The 16971-nt window shown below is 34.4% G+C and overlaps 2 protein-coding genes across 2 annotated transcripts; both read right to left on the bottom strand.

Annotated features, from left to right (window-relative positions):
- Positions 1–1337: 1337 nt before the first annotated feature.
- On the bottom strand, positions 1338–16369 carry LOC120205267 (grpE protein homolog 2, mitochondrial-like). Its single transcript, XM_039205178.1, has 7 exons — positions 16349–16369; positions 3577–3718; positions 2871–3069; positions 2593–2792; positions 2343–2510; positions 1693–1821; positions 1338–1541 (listed from the first exon to the last, which is right to left on the bottom strand). Exons 2-7 carry the CDS (start codon positions 3709–3711, stop codon positions 1428–1430), a joined length of 945 nt encoding a protein of 314 aa, XP_039061109.1. The 5' UTR covers positions 3712–3718; positions 16349–16369; the 3' UTR covers positions 1338–1427.
- LOC120205266 (glucan endo-1,3-beta-glucosidase 12-like) lies at positions 7567–9140 on the bottom strand. The gene is made up of 2 exons (XM_039205177.1): positions 9019–9140; positions 7567–8922 (listed from the first exon to the last, which is right to left on the bottom strand). Exons 1-2 carry the CDS (start codon positions 9083–9085, stop codon positions 7574–7576), a joined length of 1416 nt encoding a protein of 471 aa, XP_039061108.1. The 5' UTR covers positions 9086–9140; the 3' UTR covers positions 7567–7573.
- Positions 16370–16971: the final 602 nt, after the last annotated feature.

The following is a 16971-nucleotide window of genomic DNA, read 5'->3' as shown; positions in this document are numbered from 1 at the left end:
AAAACAACGTCATTTTGGTGAAAATTTAGTTTTTTAAATAATGTCGTTTTTAATATCATTAACTATTTAACGATGGAGTAACCAAAATAGAAAAAAGAATAAAGTTCAGTGACCAAAAAAACTCAATGTATTAAGTTCAGTGAGAAAATTAAAATTTTTTAAAGTTCAGTGAGCAAAATATGAGAGAGAGTAAAGTTCAATGATGAAATTTGTAATTTACCTTTTTTAATATTATCTCAGTTGTATGAAAATAGAAAACCCTAGTAAAAGAAGTCTCTTTCAAAAGCATTTTTAAACTTATAAAAATTTATAAGTTAGAATAATAATTTGAGGTCAAATTCTGTGTTTCAATCCAGTATAATATAAAATTTGTAGATTTAGTACCTCTATTTTAACTTGTTCAAATTTAGTACGCATACGTTTTGAAATGTAAAAATTTGGTACCTCTATCTTAACTTCGTCTAAAAAGAAGTGTGAGACATGCCCCAATCATAGGGTCCCATGTATCATTGATTTTAAAGGATTAAGATGTAGACTATTGTTATTTTGTTTATTTTTATTTAATATATTAATTATAATTATTATATATATCTAAGACTTATTTATAAATTGTATAAATCATATTCATAAAACACCCATAGTTGCACCAAACCAGCTAATTATCATATGACAGAAAATGAATATTTTTTTTAAGTTTATTGATTTGTAATATTATTTTAAATTTAACTGTTAAATAGATTTAACATAAAAAACCAAAAATAAACTTAATGATTATAACCAAAAATATATTAAATTTAAGAATAATAATAAAGTTATCCTGCGCAACTGATCATTTTGTATCTTATCTTTTTCTGGAGTACTTTAATATGCAACGTTTTATTTTGAAGTAAAATAAATGTCACATCATCAAAAAATATTTTTAAACTGAAATAACATCACACATGGACTTACCATGTCCGTATGAAACATTGACAGTTAGTCAACAAATAATTTTCATCCAACCAAGGAAAATTTTGTTACAAAATGAACACTAGGGACTAAAATGCTCCAGAAAAAATATAGGAGTACAGTGACCATATGTGCACACGTTAGGGATAATTTTGTTATTATGCCTATATTTAATCATCATAGAGGGCGGCCGTAGCCATGTCTAGCAAACCTTTTTCTTGCATCGGTCGTTGGTGTGAAGATGATAAAATATTTATTAAAATTGAACTCAATAAATTTTATCAGTTACTAGAATAAAGTATTGAATAGTCGAACTCAACTTATTCACTACTCAACCTCAGCTAGATATTGATCAAACCAAATTCGCCGAGCAATGTCTTGTATGAGTAGTCAAATAAGAGACTGAACCCTCAAATGTGTATAATTCTTTATCACAAAGGCAACAGTTTTTGAAAATTTGCCATTAAAAACCTTACCAATCAAGCATCAGAGCCTTTGTCACTTGTGCTATTCTCAGCTGCATCATTATCTGTTGCTTGAGTAACACCAACCTCAGCTGGTCGAATAACTCGATCATAGAGCATGTATCCTGCCTGTAATAGAGAACAGCAACATGAATTTACTGGTGATTGAACAGCAACTGGAAACTAAACTATTTCTTGAATCAAACTTTAATTTGAATCAATTATAACAAACTACAAGCAAATGGAACTGTTTCGATAAAGTTCGGTTACAAGATAATACCTTCAAAACATGAGCGACTGTTCCAGGAGGCTTAGAATTATCTGGTACTTGGAATACTGCATTGTGCCTGTGTGGATCAAATGGTTCGTTTGTAGGATCAAATTTTTCCACTCCAAACTTTCTAAATACCTGAAAGCAATATCATCTCTATCTGGTTAGTAATGCGATATAGAACACATTTACAGGCCAAACATTGTCCGAGTGATTGGAAGAAAACTATACTACTAGGACGGACTCTGGTGTAGATGTCAGATATGGGCATATATCCAACATGGGTATCTTCAATCTTTTAATGTTTTTCTTATATTTGGAGGGTTCTTGAATGGTCTCCCTAAACCCATGTTCAGAAATGTGCCAAACACGGATATTTCAATAAAAATGAAGATTCAAAACAATGTAGGAAGACACAACAACTTGGATAATTAACTAAGCACATGACGGAGTACAAACAAGTTTTCAGAAGAAAGTCCAATGAGTTAAGTGATTTTAGTTCCAAAATTTGGCTATTACAAGGGAATGAGGAAGGAAATCGAATTCTAAGTTCAATCATGGAACTATAACAAGTCAGCTCCATGAGAACCCCCCCCCCCCAATATCATAGGAAAGCTTTGAAACTAATGACTTGACTGGCGAAATAACAGAAAGCTTACCTCTCCAAGCTGTTTCTCAGTCATTTCAACCCCTTCTAGGAGTGTCTTAAGGAGGGATACAGCTCCAGAAGAGTCTTTGGACTCATCGATCTTAGAGAAACTGCTTTTAACATGTGTAGAAGCCCTTCCTAAATTATCTGCAACATCGAGTAGGCCTTTCGCAAAATTCTGCAGCACATCAACAAATAATTACACTGCCTTCTCGAGATCCCAAATAGAAATCGAGAGGTTATTGATTCACCAACACTACCTGTATGGCAAATTTTTTCGAGTTCTCCGCTTCCCGTCTTGTCCTGGCCATAACATTTTCCATTTCTGCAAGAGTCCGAACAACTTTATCCTTCATTTCTTCAATTTCCTTTTGCTTGGCATTCAGGAGTTCTTCTTTTTCCTCCACAAGTTTCACCATATCAGCCATTTGTAGGTCACCATCGCCCTCGGAATCTGAATCTGAAAATGCAGTTTGTTTAGAGGCTCTCATCCTTTTATGAGATTGAGGCATTGTATTTAGGGTTTCTCAGTTAAAACCTGATTCTTTAGTAACTTGAGCCTCTCCAGGATTCGCATCCCCACTTGGCTTCGCAGGATCTTCAGCATTATTCTCTACAGTACTCCCATGTTCCTTTCCGGATGGCTCAGAGGAGGCCGATGAAGAGATCCCAAATCGTCGAAATGCGGACAAATTGAGGTTTGAATACTGCAGCTTAAATACATCATTTGTAATCACCTGCACAGAGGAAGTGCATGCGATTTTTATGAACTTGGTTATGTTTTCTAGGAATCAAAATATGAGTTTAAGATCGAAATTTCAGCATAACCATTCAATTACTAACTAAAAAATGAACCTTAAAACCAAACAAGACCCAGATCAAATGAATATGTAAACTGAAATCGCAGCTTTTAAATCATTAATGTAATGACCACATTAAGGCAATAAATAAAAAGTTAAAAAAAGGATCAAATGAATATGAAACAAGTAGATCAAATCTAAAGACTACAAAAAATGAACCCACTTCCATTTAAATTTAAGTCAATTTAACTTCGAACCAAAAAAACTTAAATAACTCCAACATGGTGAAGAAATATAAGGAGAAAAGAATGAGCAAATGAAAGAAACCATCAAAATTGAGCCAATTTAAACATAATCGTTAAACCCTATCAAAACCCTCTCAAAATTAACCAAAAAACCAAAGGTTCTATTGATTTGCTTAATATATTGAAAATATTTTTGTACCTTCGGTGATTCACAGACGAGGGAGTGAAACTGAGGGGAAAAGCTTGGCGTTTGAACGCTCTTGGGAGCAGACAGAAGCAAGGAGCGTGCACCGACGCTCCTTGAGACGCGTGACAAAGCCCTGGATATCAACATCTCTGAAGAAGTGGAAGGGAGGGAGGGAGGAAGAAGGTTTAGGGTTTTAGATGGTCAAAAAGGAGAAATTGAAGATATATATTATTGGGGTTTTTTTCTAGAAGAAAAAAATATTAAGGACGGGGGAAATTTTTAGAGCGAAAGGATGTGCGTTCAGGGAGAAAACAAAACAAAATTTTTTATTTAGGGTAAACTATGCGGATAGTGTTATGTTTAGGGTTTTATTGATTTTAATCATCAATTTAAAAATTAAATATAAATAATCTTTAATATTATCGATCTGTTTCGTTAACCCTTTTGTTTAAGTCTCTAACATGGATGACGGAATAAAATCGAACGAGAGTTAACGGCTGAGGGACTAAAATCGAACATGTCGATAATATTAGGGATCATTCCCCCTTAATTTTTAAATTAGTGACCAAATTCGGTTCGACTGAAAATATATTGGATTAACTGCATAGTTTACCCTTTTATTTATTGGTTGACAAATCTATCCTCTCGAGACGACATCGTTTTATTAGATGGACCGGTGAATTTGAACATTTCTTGAGGGTATTATTATTTTGGTCGTAATTTGACGTTATTATTGTTTTTCTTTTGATAAATTTATAATGAATACAAGATAGTATCTCAATCACTAATTTACAGAACGATTTATAGTGGTTCAACTTTCTCAATGAAGTCTACATCCATTATCTAAGCTACTCACTTAGGATTTTCCAACAAATCACTAATTTATTCTTTCTTTTTCAATGATCAAGAGTAACATTTATATCTCCATAGTTTTTTTACTTGGCTAAACTAGAACCGAAATCCCTTTACAAAAATAAAAAATGTGTAAACAAGAATCTCTCTCAAGATTGATGTTTACAAAGATTTAGCCCCCAAAAACAAAACATAAGTTATATAATTGAGCTCAAAACATAAATATTTACAAGAGAAAGAAAATTAGGATTGAATTTTTTTTCTCTTGTGTTTGAGTGCTTGATAGGTGTTGGAAACCTTATTCAAGTGTTTTGAACTTTTTTTATATGTTGGAATGAGTTACTAATCGTTTATAGCCATTGGGATCAAAATAGTCGTCATCTGCAACTTTTAAGGCAAAAGGGATCGATCCTTTTATCAAAGGGATCCATCCTTTTTAAAAAATTTCGACTGTTATACCAAAGGGATAAATCCTTTTTGGGAAGGGATCGATCTATTTCCTCGAGGGATCGATCCTTTTGTCAAAAAATCGATCTCAAACTCATTGTTGTCCAAGGGATCGATCTTTTGGTCAAAGGGATCAATCCTTTTGCTAAGGGATCGATCTTTTGAGCCAGAAAAGTTTGGAAACATTACTTTAAAACACAAAAAATTTGATTATGTTTTGAAAAGGTTTGAATAAGTTTGAAAAACATTTAAAAACATAAGTTTGAGAAACTCATTCTATGTCTCAAGATAGGCTTAATGGACTAGCTATGATGGCAATCGAGAATGAGGTGCTAGATAAAATCGCTTGTGAAAATTTGATCGATGAATTTGTTTCAAGTAATGCTTTGAGTACAAGATTATTCAAGTGACTAATATGTAATTTTTAATTTTGGTGAACTTATTATTATATAAAATCTCAGCACATTGTTTTTTTATCATTTAATTTTTAAATTAATTACTTACGTATCCATTGCTTAGCGGTCCCTTTTTTAATTTTCGTTCCGGGCTCGATAATGACCGAGACGGCCCTGTGGGAGGTGGCTGTTAATCATGTCTCTCGGGAGAGGAATAGCGTGACTGATGCGATGGCTAAGGTCTCATTGCTTCGAGCAACCGTCCGGTGAAGTTGTTGCGTTGGTGGATGATGATAGAAGGGGTGCTTGTGCCTCTAACCACTGAACTTTTCTTTTGTACTCAAAAAATAACATTAGTGTTAAATTTGATAAAATTAAAAATTTAATGATAAAAACAGGTCTACACTCAAAGTTAAGTGATATCTTAAATAGTTTTTCCTATATTTTAATAAACTCTTAACTTGTATTTATTAATTTCAATTATTCATCAAGCAAAATATTATCATTTTCTTTCTTCCTTTCAACCTTCTTTTCATTTTCTTTCCTTTATTATCATTTTCTTTCTTCCTTTCAACCTTCTTTTCATTTTCTTTCAAGAACTCTGATTTTTGGACTATGGAGGCTAGGATCAATACAAGCTGGAGCTTTCGTAAACTGCTCAGTATGAGGAATAAAGCTGCCCCATTTTTGCTTCTGAAACTCATTCAATCAAAGACATATGGCATCACATCCGTAACAAAGATGACAAGGTTACTTGGCATAAACTATTCTGGTTTCCTCTTCATGTCCCTAAGTATAGTATTATTACTTGGATGGCTTTCCTTGACAGATTACCAACCAAAAATAGGCTGATTCGAATGGGGTTAAACATTGACGGTATTTGTGTGCTTTGTAGTGAAGAGATGGAAACTAGGGACCACTTGTTTCTTCATTGTTCTGTGGCAAAATCTGTTTGGAACTCTGTTCTGCATCTTAATGGCATTTGCAGAGGAACTTGTTCATGGAATGCTCACATTTCATGGGCTTGTGCTTCATGGAAAGGAAAATCACTACTCACTACTATTATGAAGCTAGCTTGGACTACTTTTACTTACATTATTTGGGAGGAGAGAAACAAGAGAATTTACCAATGACGCTCAAGAAATGTTAATGCCTTACTCCTTGCTATAAAAGACACTGTTGCTATTCAACTTAAGGGTAGAGAAATAAATAGAAATGACTATGTCAATAATACTCTTTGTAATCAATGGGGTATTGAACATTGATGTTTTCAGTTCTGTTGTATAGTGTTGTAAGTGTTGATTTTTATGTAAGAACTTTCAGTGTTTTGAAGCAGTTTTACTGCTCTTTTGGATATAAAATTGAATTGATTTATCCAAAAAAAAAAAACTTTAAAAGTCTAAAGAAAACCGAGACGGAAGGCATAATTAAACTTTAGGATAAATTGTACCTTTAGTATCTAAGTTATCAGTTTTTATTCATTTTAGCACATAATTTTTTAATTTTTTCAAAACCATACCTAGTGTTTAAATTTTTGTTTCATTTTAGTACCCATTCAAATTTAATTGAAAAAAAACTTAAAAAATTCAAGTACTAAAATGGATCAATATTGATAGTTTAGGTACTAACCACATTAATTTTTAACAGACGAATATTAAAATAAGATAAAAAATAAACATTAGATATGATTTTGAAAAAATTAAAAGCTTAAGTACTTAAAATATATCAAACTAATAGCTTACGTACTAAATATATAGTTTACTCTAAACTTTAATGGTATAAATACGTTCAAATCCTAATATAATTAGTCCTTTCATCACCCCAGATATTTGTAGATTTTTCTTTTAGCCAGTTTTAATAGAATTGTAGCCCAAATTAAGGTCCATGTGAGCATGGTCCATAAATAAATAGAGGGTTATTTAATCCATAGTTCAAATCTTATTTGTTACATTTTTATATTTTTAAATTAATCATTAATGTATTGATTTATTGACCAACTAATCCAGATCGAGTATTACAAAAAAAAAAGGACGACCAATTCAACTTAATTTACTATATTTGTAAACGTCATATTCCAAATCCTTAATCTCACTTTATATAATCTAATACCTCGTCCTAAATTTTTATTTTTTAAATTATTAATTGAAGATACCAGTACCGGTATAAAATAATAATCAATTTATAACCATATAAATATGAAAATAATAATAATAATAATAATAAATACAAACTATAAACAATATAGTAAAATCAACAGGCAACAACTCCACCTAAAGAAGAAGAAAAAGATGCTAAAATTCAGCAATTCCCCCATATCAGTGCCCTCCGGTTGGAAACTCACAGTTCCCATACGCGGGGCGTTGCGAGACAACATAAGCCGCACCGCCGAACTCGCACGTACCAGCGGCGCGCGTCTTCTTCTGATAATAATTGTTGAACGCATACGAGGCGTGCGCTTCGAGCGAGTTCGGATTATAACACGCCGCGCCAGGTTGAATCGCGTTACAATCGGCCCCTCCCTCGCCGCACGCGTAATCCAACGCGTCTTGCAGCTTCTTCTCATCGGCTTTCCCATTCGCAACGCACCACGTCTGCCCTGCTTGTGTCTTCGACACTTCTCCGGTCACTGGAACCTTATTCGCGTTCGTGTTGACCGGCGTTGACTGCCCTCCTTTTAGCTCCTCTTGTGTTAAAGGTATGCTGTATACCTTTTGTTCGTTAGGGTAAAATAAGCCGTAATTCCTTTCCGAGGTTGGACCGGGTTTTTGGTTCTCGTTGAACAAGGCAAATAAGTAAACGTTGAGTGGGTCCCGAGGTCTCAAAGGGGTCCCACTTCCACTCAAAACTTTCTTTACCAAGTTCCCATTATACGACGCCGCATTGATTTCACTTGCACCGATCTCATTCTCGTCCCCCATCGAAGGCCACCCAGTTTCGGTCACTACCACCTTTACGTCGTCGTATTTGATAGCCGACATGGCAGCGAAAACAGCGTCGATTTGAGCTTCGAAGAGGCTGTGGTATTTCAACCCGTTACCCGAATCCACCACACCCGGGTTGTCCTTAAACAAGGCGTAATCGAGTGAGATTTGATACGAGTTCGCGGAGTAAGCGAAAAACGGGTACGCATTCACCATGAGGTAAGACCCGGTTTCTTTCAAGAAATCCAACATGGGCTTAATCACCGGCTCGACCAGTTCCTGCTTGAACGAACCGGCCGATGAAGGGTAAGAGTTTTGCAGCGCGCTGAAAGCTATCGGGGAAGATATTTTAATGGCGGAATCCAGCTTGGATTTCACGAGCGAGGCGTGGATGTTTTTCATGGCGGGTACGAGGTACTCCGTCGTGTTTTTCGGGTCTACGAAGACTTCATTCCCGACGGCTATGGCTTCGATCTTTGTCCGAGGGTAGAACTTGGCTATGTTGGATTGAACCCACCTGTCGGCGGCGGACTGGTCCGCGGCGGTCGCGGCGAGGAGTTCGTTGGGGAGAGCGACGACGACGCTGATTCCGGAGTCCGCCAACGCCGTCAGAACGGCGGCGCTGATGTCGTAAAGCTTCACCTTGTTTATTCCCTGTGACTTCAACAGTCCAACGACTTTTTCCGGCGATGGCAGGTTGTCGGCGACACGACCATAGTTAATCCCGACCGAACCAGCAGCATCTGCAATAACAAACACACACACACACACTTCAGCTTTCCATGCTTGAAGTCGATACATCAAAAACAAAAAAAATGGTTTCATTTTGAAGCTCATACCCGAGGCAACAATAGCGGACAAGACAACAATGGATGAAACTAGAAGATAGAAAGCTCGGTATGCCATGGCCGGAGCTTTGAAGAAAAGAAGAAGAGTAAAAGAAATGAAATGGTTAATGATTATTGAAGAAATGAAGTGATTTTAACGTTGATTTAAAGGGAAGAGTGGGGTTAGTGGGGAAATCCAACTAATGGGATTGAAAATCACAATGGCAGCCACCAACTCGACCGTTTTTTCTGACAGGCAATGTTTTTTAAGAGTCATACGTAAATTAATCCTTAAACTTTTTAAATATTTTAATTTTATTTTAAATTATATGTATATATTAATAAGGTATTTTTTTTCGAAAAATTATTAGTGACCGATATATTTATCGATCTAACATCGGTCAGATTATATTTCTCGATCTAACACTCGTAGTTGTAAAGCACGCTCCCTGCCCCGCGCTATATGCTGATTTGGCGCCACGTGGGGTATAACGCGCCCTATGTACCGAGCTATACGCTGACATGGCTTACACGTGGGTATAGCGCGCCCCCTGATCCGCGCTATAACTGTTTATCTGACACGTGGGGTATAGCGCGGTATAAGGGACGCGCTATACCTTTAATTACCCTCCAATCCTCCCTATAAATACCCTCATATTCTATTACTTTCATCACACTATATTCTCTTAAATTCTCTCTCTAATTCTCTCAAATTTATAACAAAATTTATAACGAAAATCGCACGAACTTCTAAATCAAATATGAGAAAATTACCAGAATTATTACTCGTTGACGGAATTGTTGTATTAATTTATAAGTTGAGAGGAGAGATGTGAGAAACTTAACCGGGAGTGAAGGGTATTTATAACCATATAAGGCGCGGTACCTGCACCGCGCTATATGTAATTATTCAGATAAAAGGTAGTCCGCGCTAAATATAATTATGTCAGATACCCAGGTATAGCGCTGAGCAGGGGCGGCGCTATACCCTTACGTGCGTATAGCGCGGATCAGGGGGGCGTACTATACCCACGTGTAAGTCATGTCAGCATATAGCGCGATACAGGGGGCGCGCTATACCCCATGTGGCGCCAAATCAGCATATAGCACGGGGCAGAGCACGCGCTTTACTGCTACGGGTGTTAGATCGGGAAATATAATCTGACCAGTGTTAGATCGGTAAATATACCTGTCACTGGTGATTTTTCGGAAAATACACCTATTAATAACATCTCAAGTTAATAATATCATTAGGTCAATTTATACTGTTATATGTTTGGAAAAAATTAGGTTAAACTATGGTTGAAATGGATTATATATTTGGATGAATTTGGGGATGAAATTGGAAGATCTAAATGATTAGGGACCAATTTAGAATGAGATTCGTAGTTTTGGAATAAAATTAGAATATTCATAAGTTTAAGGATTAATTTAGAATGAGAGTCATACTTTTAGGATGGAATTGGAATGGTTAAATGTTTAAGGGCCAGCTTGAAATGAGGGTCATAGTTTAAGGACAAATGGTGTAATTAACTTTCTTTTTTAATTTGGTTAATAGAAAGGGTTAAAAAATTAACGGGAGAGAGATTAAAATCGAACAAATCAATAATCTTAAGAATTTTTTTTTCCTGAATTTTTAAATTATTGATCAAAATCGGTCGAACCGAAAACATAAAGAACTATCCGCATGGTTTATCCTATAGATTTAGATCTGGATAGTACATCTGTCCACACACGTGGTTTTTAACATTGATTCGGCCAATCCAACGGTTATTGGTAGATGTACTTTTTGTCTTTATGTGGATCGATAATACATTAACATTTTGCAGCAACCTATTATAATGTTGTCGTTGAAAGTGACATTCCCCCCGCCCCCCAATTCGAACGTTGCATTCACAGTTGATCGTTGTTTTTGTTTTATTATTGGATCAATTTTTGATAAATGATTCCGAAACATTCTTAAATGCTTAATTTAGATTATTATTCTTTTGGGAAATTAAATATTTTATTTGTTCACAATTGACAATTTTATGTATAACAAAAGGTACAGTCTGTTTCATTCTTAAATGAATTAATTTTTGGTGAGAAATATTTTAGAAATAAAAATTGAAATATAACCTTTTTTGAGAAATTCTGTTTCTATATTAACTTAATAATTTATATTGTTTATTGTGAGTCTAATGATTTTTATTTATTTAAAAAAATTTAAACTATTTAATAATGAACATTCAAGTACTTTTTATATATGTTAGTGATCAAATTTGAGACCTATGAAATAGTTTGATTCATGTTAACTTTTTATTTATTTTTTAGTGAAACCGCTCCCATAATAATAATAATAATAATAATAATAATAATAATAATAATATTATTATTATTATTATTATTATTATTATTATTATATATTCAAATAATTTAACACCTTAAAAGAATCTAGATATTTTTCTTCATAAAACTCTTTTTAACATCATGTATTCATGTGTTCAAACCACTCCCATAAATTTTCATGTTCATCTATTATTAATAGAATAACTATTTCATGTTCCATAAGTATCCCTATCTTATACTTTTTAAACCCCAATTGAAATAAAATGAAAACAAATAGAAATGAAATTATATTTTAATGATGTCTATTAGTATCGTCGTTGTTTTCAAGTATTAGTTCGACGACATAATGTTTCAAGTATTAACTCAATGATTTAATGTAAATGGAGAGTTGATCCACAAAATACAACTTAAAACTGTTTTGAGATCATATTTTATCATATCATAGTCAATAGATTGACGTTCAGGCGGTTCAGCTCAGGCAACCCCAATTTTTTAACGAAAAAAGAAAGAGTATGAAACATATAACAGTCGAGTGACCGTTTTATAACTTTTAATAGGCGAGGGACTTAACAAAGAAAGACCCTATAGTTGATGGACCATTTTATAACTTTTAATTGTAAGTGGATTAAAAAAAACAATGTCCTATTGCCAAACGATCATTTGTATGTTTTTCTCTAGGCTTTAAATAGGGTAAATTACACCGTTATTCACTGAACTATATTATCTCTCCTATTTTACTCACCTAGATTTCAATTTGCTCTCTATAATCATTTTGCTCATTCTCTCGTTTTCCCTCTAACGTCTGGATGACGTGGCATTTTTTAATATAAAATGATTACAAATATTAAATAAGAACAGAAGGTGGTTGGATGCCATCGTTAGACATCATCGACCATCGTATATGGTGATCGTTTGGTTCCAAATTTCATGGGTCGCTTCACCTTGACATCATGAGTCCAAATTCGACCTCCATTTTATCGGAAGTTGCTCTGAAGTCCCCAAATTTAAGGTTGAAAGTGAGGAAGTCAAAACATTTCAGTCGAGATTCATATGTTTTGGGACATTTTCTGGTGAAACAACCACCAGATTCAGACTCAGGGGGTCCAACCTATGAAATTTGGGACCAAACAGCCATCGTCAACGACGGTGGACGGTGGCCGAAATGAAAATGACATGATGACCGACAGAGAGAAAATGAAAAAGAGAATGAAAAAGGGTAAATTACACCATTCCTCCCTAAATTTTACTCTCTCTTCTATTTTACTCACAACACTTTCAATATAAGATTCAAAACAATGTCGTTTTGTTGAATATATTAGTTTTTCAAAATGACGTCGTTTTGATGCTTGTGCCACATCATATCGCTGTTAAATAGTTAACAATAGTGCGAGCAAAATGATTCAATTTGTAAAGTTCAATGAGCAAATTAAGTAAATTGAAAGTTAGGTGAGGAAAACAGGGGAGGGTGTACAGTTCAGTGAGGAACGGTATAATTTACCATTTTAAATATTAAAAAAATATTATTTATTAAAAAAACATATGATGTGGTTGCAATACCGATTAGAATTCCGAATGTGAAAGTGTTGATAAAGACTTGGGTTGGATAAGAAACGTAGAAAGAATACAAAGATTAGACAAGCGTGGATGTTATAATAATAAGGATTATTATTTAATGCCGTTGGGTTGTTTTTTTTAGGTTTAATATAAAATTAAGTGTTCAAATTATACTCAAAATTGATTTTGGTATTTAAAAAAATCGTTAAAAATAAGTGTTTAATGTTTTATTCATTATATTTTTATGTTTTTATCGTTAAAATATATTAGATGACACATGCTATGTTTAGATTTTTTTTATAAATATTTTATTTCTTAAAAATATAAATAAACATGATATGTGTGACTTAACAAATTTTTTTAACGGTAAACATCTAAAATTGTAACATAAAAAAAATAAACATCTATTTTTAACGAAAAAATTATTTAAACATCAAAAATTAATTTTAAATATAATTCGAACACTTTCTTTTATATTAAGCTTTTTTATATGACTTTAGGACTACAATCCTTTATGAAGAAAATAATTCCACCATCAATGCATTAGTTACGTAGGCAGGATAATCAGTGGTGAAACTTAGTGATAAAGTTTCGGGCGCGAACGTAAAATTTTGAAAATTTTAGAGGTTTAAATTAATTTTTTTTTGAAGATTTTAGTTCACACTTTTTTTCTAAAAGAATTAAGGTCTAACTGAAATTTTTGAAATTTTGATAGACTTAATTAGAAGTTGCTTAGGAGTTGGGAGCAATGGTTAAGTTGTTTGGTGAAATTAAAAAGAGCTTTAATTCATGTAAATGTAAAAAAAATCCTTTTATTAATAATTTTATGTATTAAACCTATGACTTGGTTCGAATTTATTTAAATACATTATTTTATTTTATTTATTATATTTCAATTATAAGAAAACGTATAACCAAGTATGTTTTAAAATTTTAAATATTGAATATATGTTTTTATTTAGTAAATATATTTTTCAATTTCCAAAAAGAAAATAAAAAAGAATGTTGAAATAATACCAAACACGTTAAAAAGACTTAGCATGGATGATGAATGTGGACAAAGATTGAGATTTTGGTTTGGTAGGAATGAGAAGGATAGACATTGGTGCTATTTCACATGTTGTTTCACACTTGTCGTTTACATTTGGTCCATGAGACCCATGTCTTACTAGGGATGGCAATGGGTCGGGTCGGGTCGGGTCGGGTTTTTGGGCCACCCGACCCGACCCGAGAAGAAAGGGGTCTTCACCCGTGACCCGACCCGACGAAATTAAGGTTTCATCCGACCCGACTCGACCCGACCCGAAATAAAAAAAAAAATTTATTCAATGAAAACAGTGACTTAATTGAAAAAAATTATATATGGAGGGACATTATTGTAATTATCCCTAAATATATAGGATAAAATTATATATATTTTTCGGGTAGGGTCGGGTCGGATTTTTTTCACCCTAAACCCGACCCGACCCGACCCGACCCAAACAGTACATTTAAAAAAAAACCCGACCCGACCCGAACCTAATTTTTTTTAAAAAAAAATCCGACCCGATCGGGTCGGATCGGATCGGAACCCGTCGGATTCGGGTTGAGTTGCCATCCCTATGTCTTACTAACCCCTTTGAAATTGGTGTCAATTTCTTTTGGATTAACAAAATAAAGAAGTAATTTTATATTACTGTTAGTTGGAAGACATTGGCGTAGGAATTAGGGCAGGTGAGCCCTGGGGTCCTTCAATTATGATAACTTCAATGTCCAAATGCACAATTCTTGTTCACCAAGACTGCGTTTAGAGGGTTCCCCACTTGTTTCTTTTAATATTCATATTTAACATTTGGACCTCTTCGTATTAAATCTTCATATTTAGATGGGTAAACTACATAAATAATCATTAATATTTAAATAGTTTTTGGTTTTTCTCATTGATTTTTAAAACTAATGAATTACTCACTAGCATTATTAATTTATAATAGAGAAAATCGCCTCAGTGACCAAAAAAAAGTTATAATATACGATTTTAACCAACTTTTTTTGGATTTGCCAAAATGACCAACAAAATCGCAACGCGAAATAAAAATCGCAACGCGATCCCCAGAATCGCAAATCAGTTTCCAAAATCGCAACGCGATTCTTGAAAATCGCGATGCGATAGTACAAATTCGCATTGCGATTTTCAATAATCGCAACGCGAATATGAAAATCGCAACGCGAACACATAAATCGCAACGCGTATCCGTAAATCGCAACGTGTATCCGTAAATCGCAACGCGTATGGGTAAATCGCAATGCGTATCCGTATATCGCAACGCGTATCCGTAAATCGCAACGATAATACATAAAATCGCAACGCGTATCCGTAAATCGCAACGTGTATCCGTAAATCGCAACGCGTATCCGTAAATCGCAATGCGTATCCGTAAATCGCAACGCGTATCCGTAAATCGCAACGATAATCCGTAAATCGCAACGCGTATCCGTAAATCGCAACGATAATCCGTAAATCGCAACGAGAATCTGTAAATCGCAACGATAATCCGTAAATCGCAACGAGAATCTGTAAATCACAACACTGAAATTTTGGGTATATAACACTGAAATCATAAACTAAATCCCTAAATCGCAACTCATTCCATCTCCATCTATCACTCTCTCCGGCGACATCCGTTCCTATATCCAACGACATCCTTCCCAATCCGGCAACAGGTTTTAGTTTCGCAGCTCGTCTGTTTAGTAAATTAATTTACAACCATGAAATCATCTGATCATGTTTGGATAGATTTGTGTTTTGGAGGGTCATGGGATAATGTTCATGGTGTTTTACAATATATGCCTTTACCCATGAATCTTCAACTAAAATTGTCTTTACAAAAGTTAACTTATGAAACTCTAATGCTACGTGTTTCAAATAAATTGAATTTAGAGCCCCTAAGTGGATTTAGGCTATCTTATCAGAGAAATGGTAAAGTTTATTTGTTAACCGACAATGAAGATGTTGAACGATTCATTGCTTACATTAGTGTTTCACAAGATGATGTTACATTGTATGTTGTTGAACCTAGAAGTAGTATTGTTGGGTCAGTAGCGGGTAGTAATCAACTAAGTTTTTCTCAAAACCCACAACCTTTCTCTAATCCAAATCCCAATCAACTTTCAGCACCAAATTCCGGTTTTCGTATTGACCAGTTAGACGATGATGAGCCAACAGAAAAAATTGTGAGTACTAGTCAGTATTCGAAATTTGGTCTTGGTCAATATCCGGACTTTGATATTGGTCAATACACGGATTTTGATGATGTTTCAGAAGAAGAAACAGACCATGTGTGTAATGATTTTAATATTGGTCAATACCCGAATTTTGATGATGAAACACCCGTTGCCGAGGAAGATGTTGTTGATGATAATGAGGAGGAAGTTACGACTGTGAATGAACATGTTGAACATCCATTCTGTAATTCATATAATCCTGAAGAAGAAAAAGAAGAAGAAAAAGTCCCCGAAGAAAAGAAAATGCCACGGGAGTATAACTGGAATATGCCAGAATTACTTCAGTTACCGGAAGAAGAGTTGGCAAAGAAAGCAGTTGATTGTTACACAAAAGTTATTCGTGTCAAGAAAGATGATTGTTTTGATACAAAGGAAGACTTGAAGATAGCTTTGTATACAAAATGTGTGGAAGATGGCTATCAACTAAAAGTTAACAAATCAAGCAAAGATCGTTTCGAAACAAGGTGTATGATTGACAAAAACTGTACGTGGCGTATGATTGCAAAGAGAATAAAAGATTGCAAAATGTTTCAAGTTAGGACTTTTATTGATAAACATACATGTTCAAGAACCCTCGTTTTTCCTCACCATAGACAGGCAAACAAAAAGGTGTTGGGTGGTTTTCTGGCTGAGTTAATGTTTTTGAATGGCAGGGTATATCGGGGACATGAAATTATGACTGACATGAATGCTCGGTTCAAGATTAGTATATCATATTCTCAAGCTTGGAGAGCCAAATGTTATGCCTTGGAATTGTTGAGGGGGTCGCCAGAAGCATCGTTTGCCCAACTGCCGGCTTATTGTCACAATTTAAAGCTGAAA

Source organism: Hibiscus syriacus, unplaced genomic scaffold (assembly GCF_006381635.1).
Source record: "Hibiscus syriacus cultivar Baekdansim isolate YM2019G1 unplaced genomic scaffold, ASM638163v2 tig00012370_pilon, whole genome shotgun sequence".
Lineage (NCBI taxonomy): Eukaryota > Viridiplantae > Streptophyta > Magnoliopsida > Malvales > Malvaceae > Hibiscus > Hibiscus syriacus.
The sequence above is the reverse complement of the archived record's forward strand: the minus strand, read 5'-3'. Positions and strand labels throughout refer to the sequence as shown.

What these genes read in the sequence shown, in the direction of transcription:
- LOC120205267 (XM_039205178.1), bottom strand. Translation starts at nt 3,711, where the DNA reads ATGTTGATATCCAGGGCTTTGTCACGCGTCTCAAGGAGCGTCGGTGCA. An exon ending in TCAAGTTACTAAAGAATCAG is followed by an intron (nt 2,793 to 2,870) that starts GTTTTAACTGAG and finishes CTGCATTTTCAG; the next exon opens with ATTCAGATTCCGAGGGCGAT. An exon ending in CTGAGAAACAGCTTGGAGAG is followed by an intron (nt 1,822 to 2,342) that starts GTAAGCTTTCTG and finishes TATTGCTTTCAG; the next exon opens with GTATTTAGAAAGTTTGGAGT.
- LOC120205266 (XM_039205177.1), bottom strand. Translation starts at nt 9,085, where the DNA reads ATGGCATACCGAGCTTTCTATCTTCTAGTTTCATCCATTGTTGTCTTG. An exon ending in GTCCGCTATTGTTGCCTCGG is followed by an intron (nt 8,923 to 9,018) that starts GTATGAGCTTCA and finishes TTGTTATTGCAG; the next exon opens with ATGCTGCTGGTTCGGTCGGG.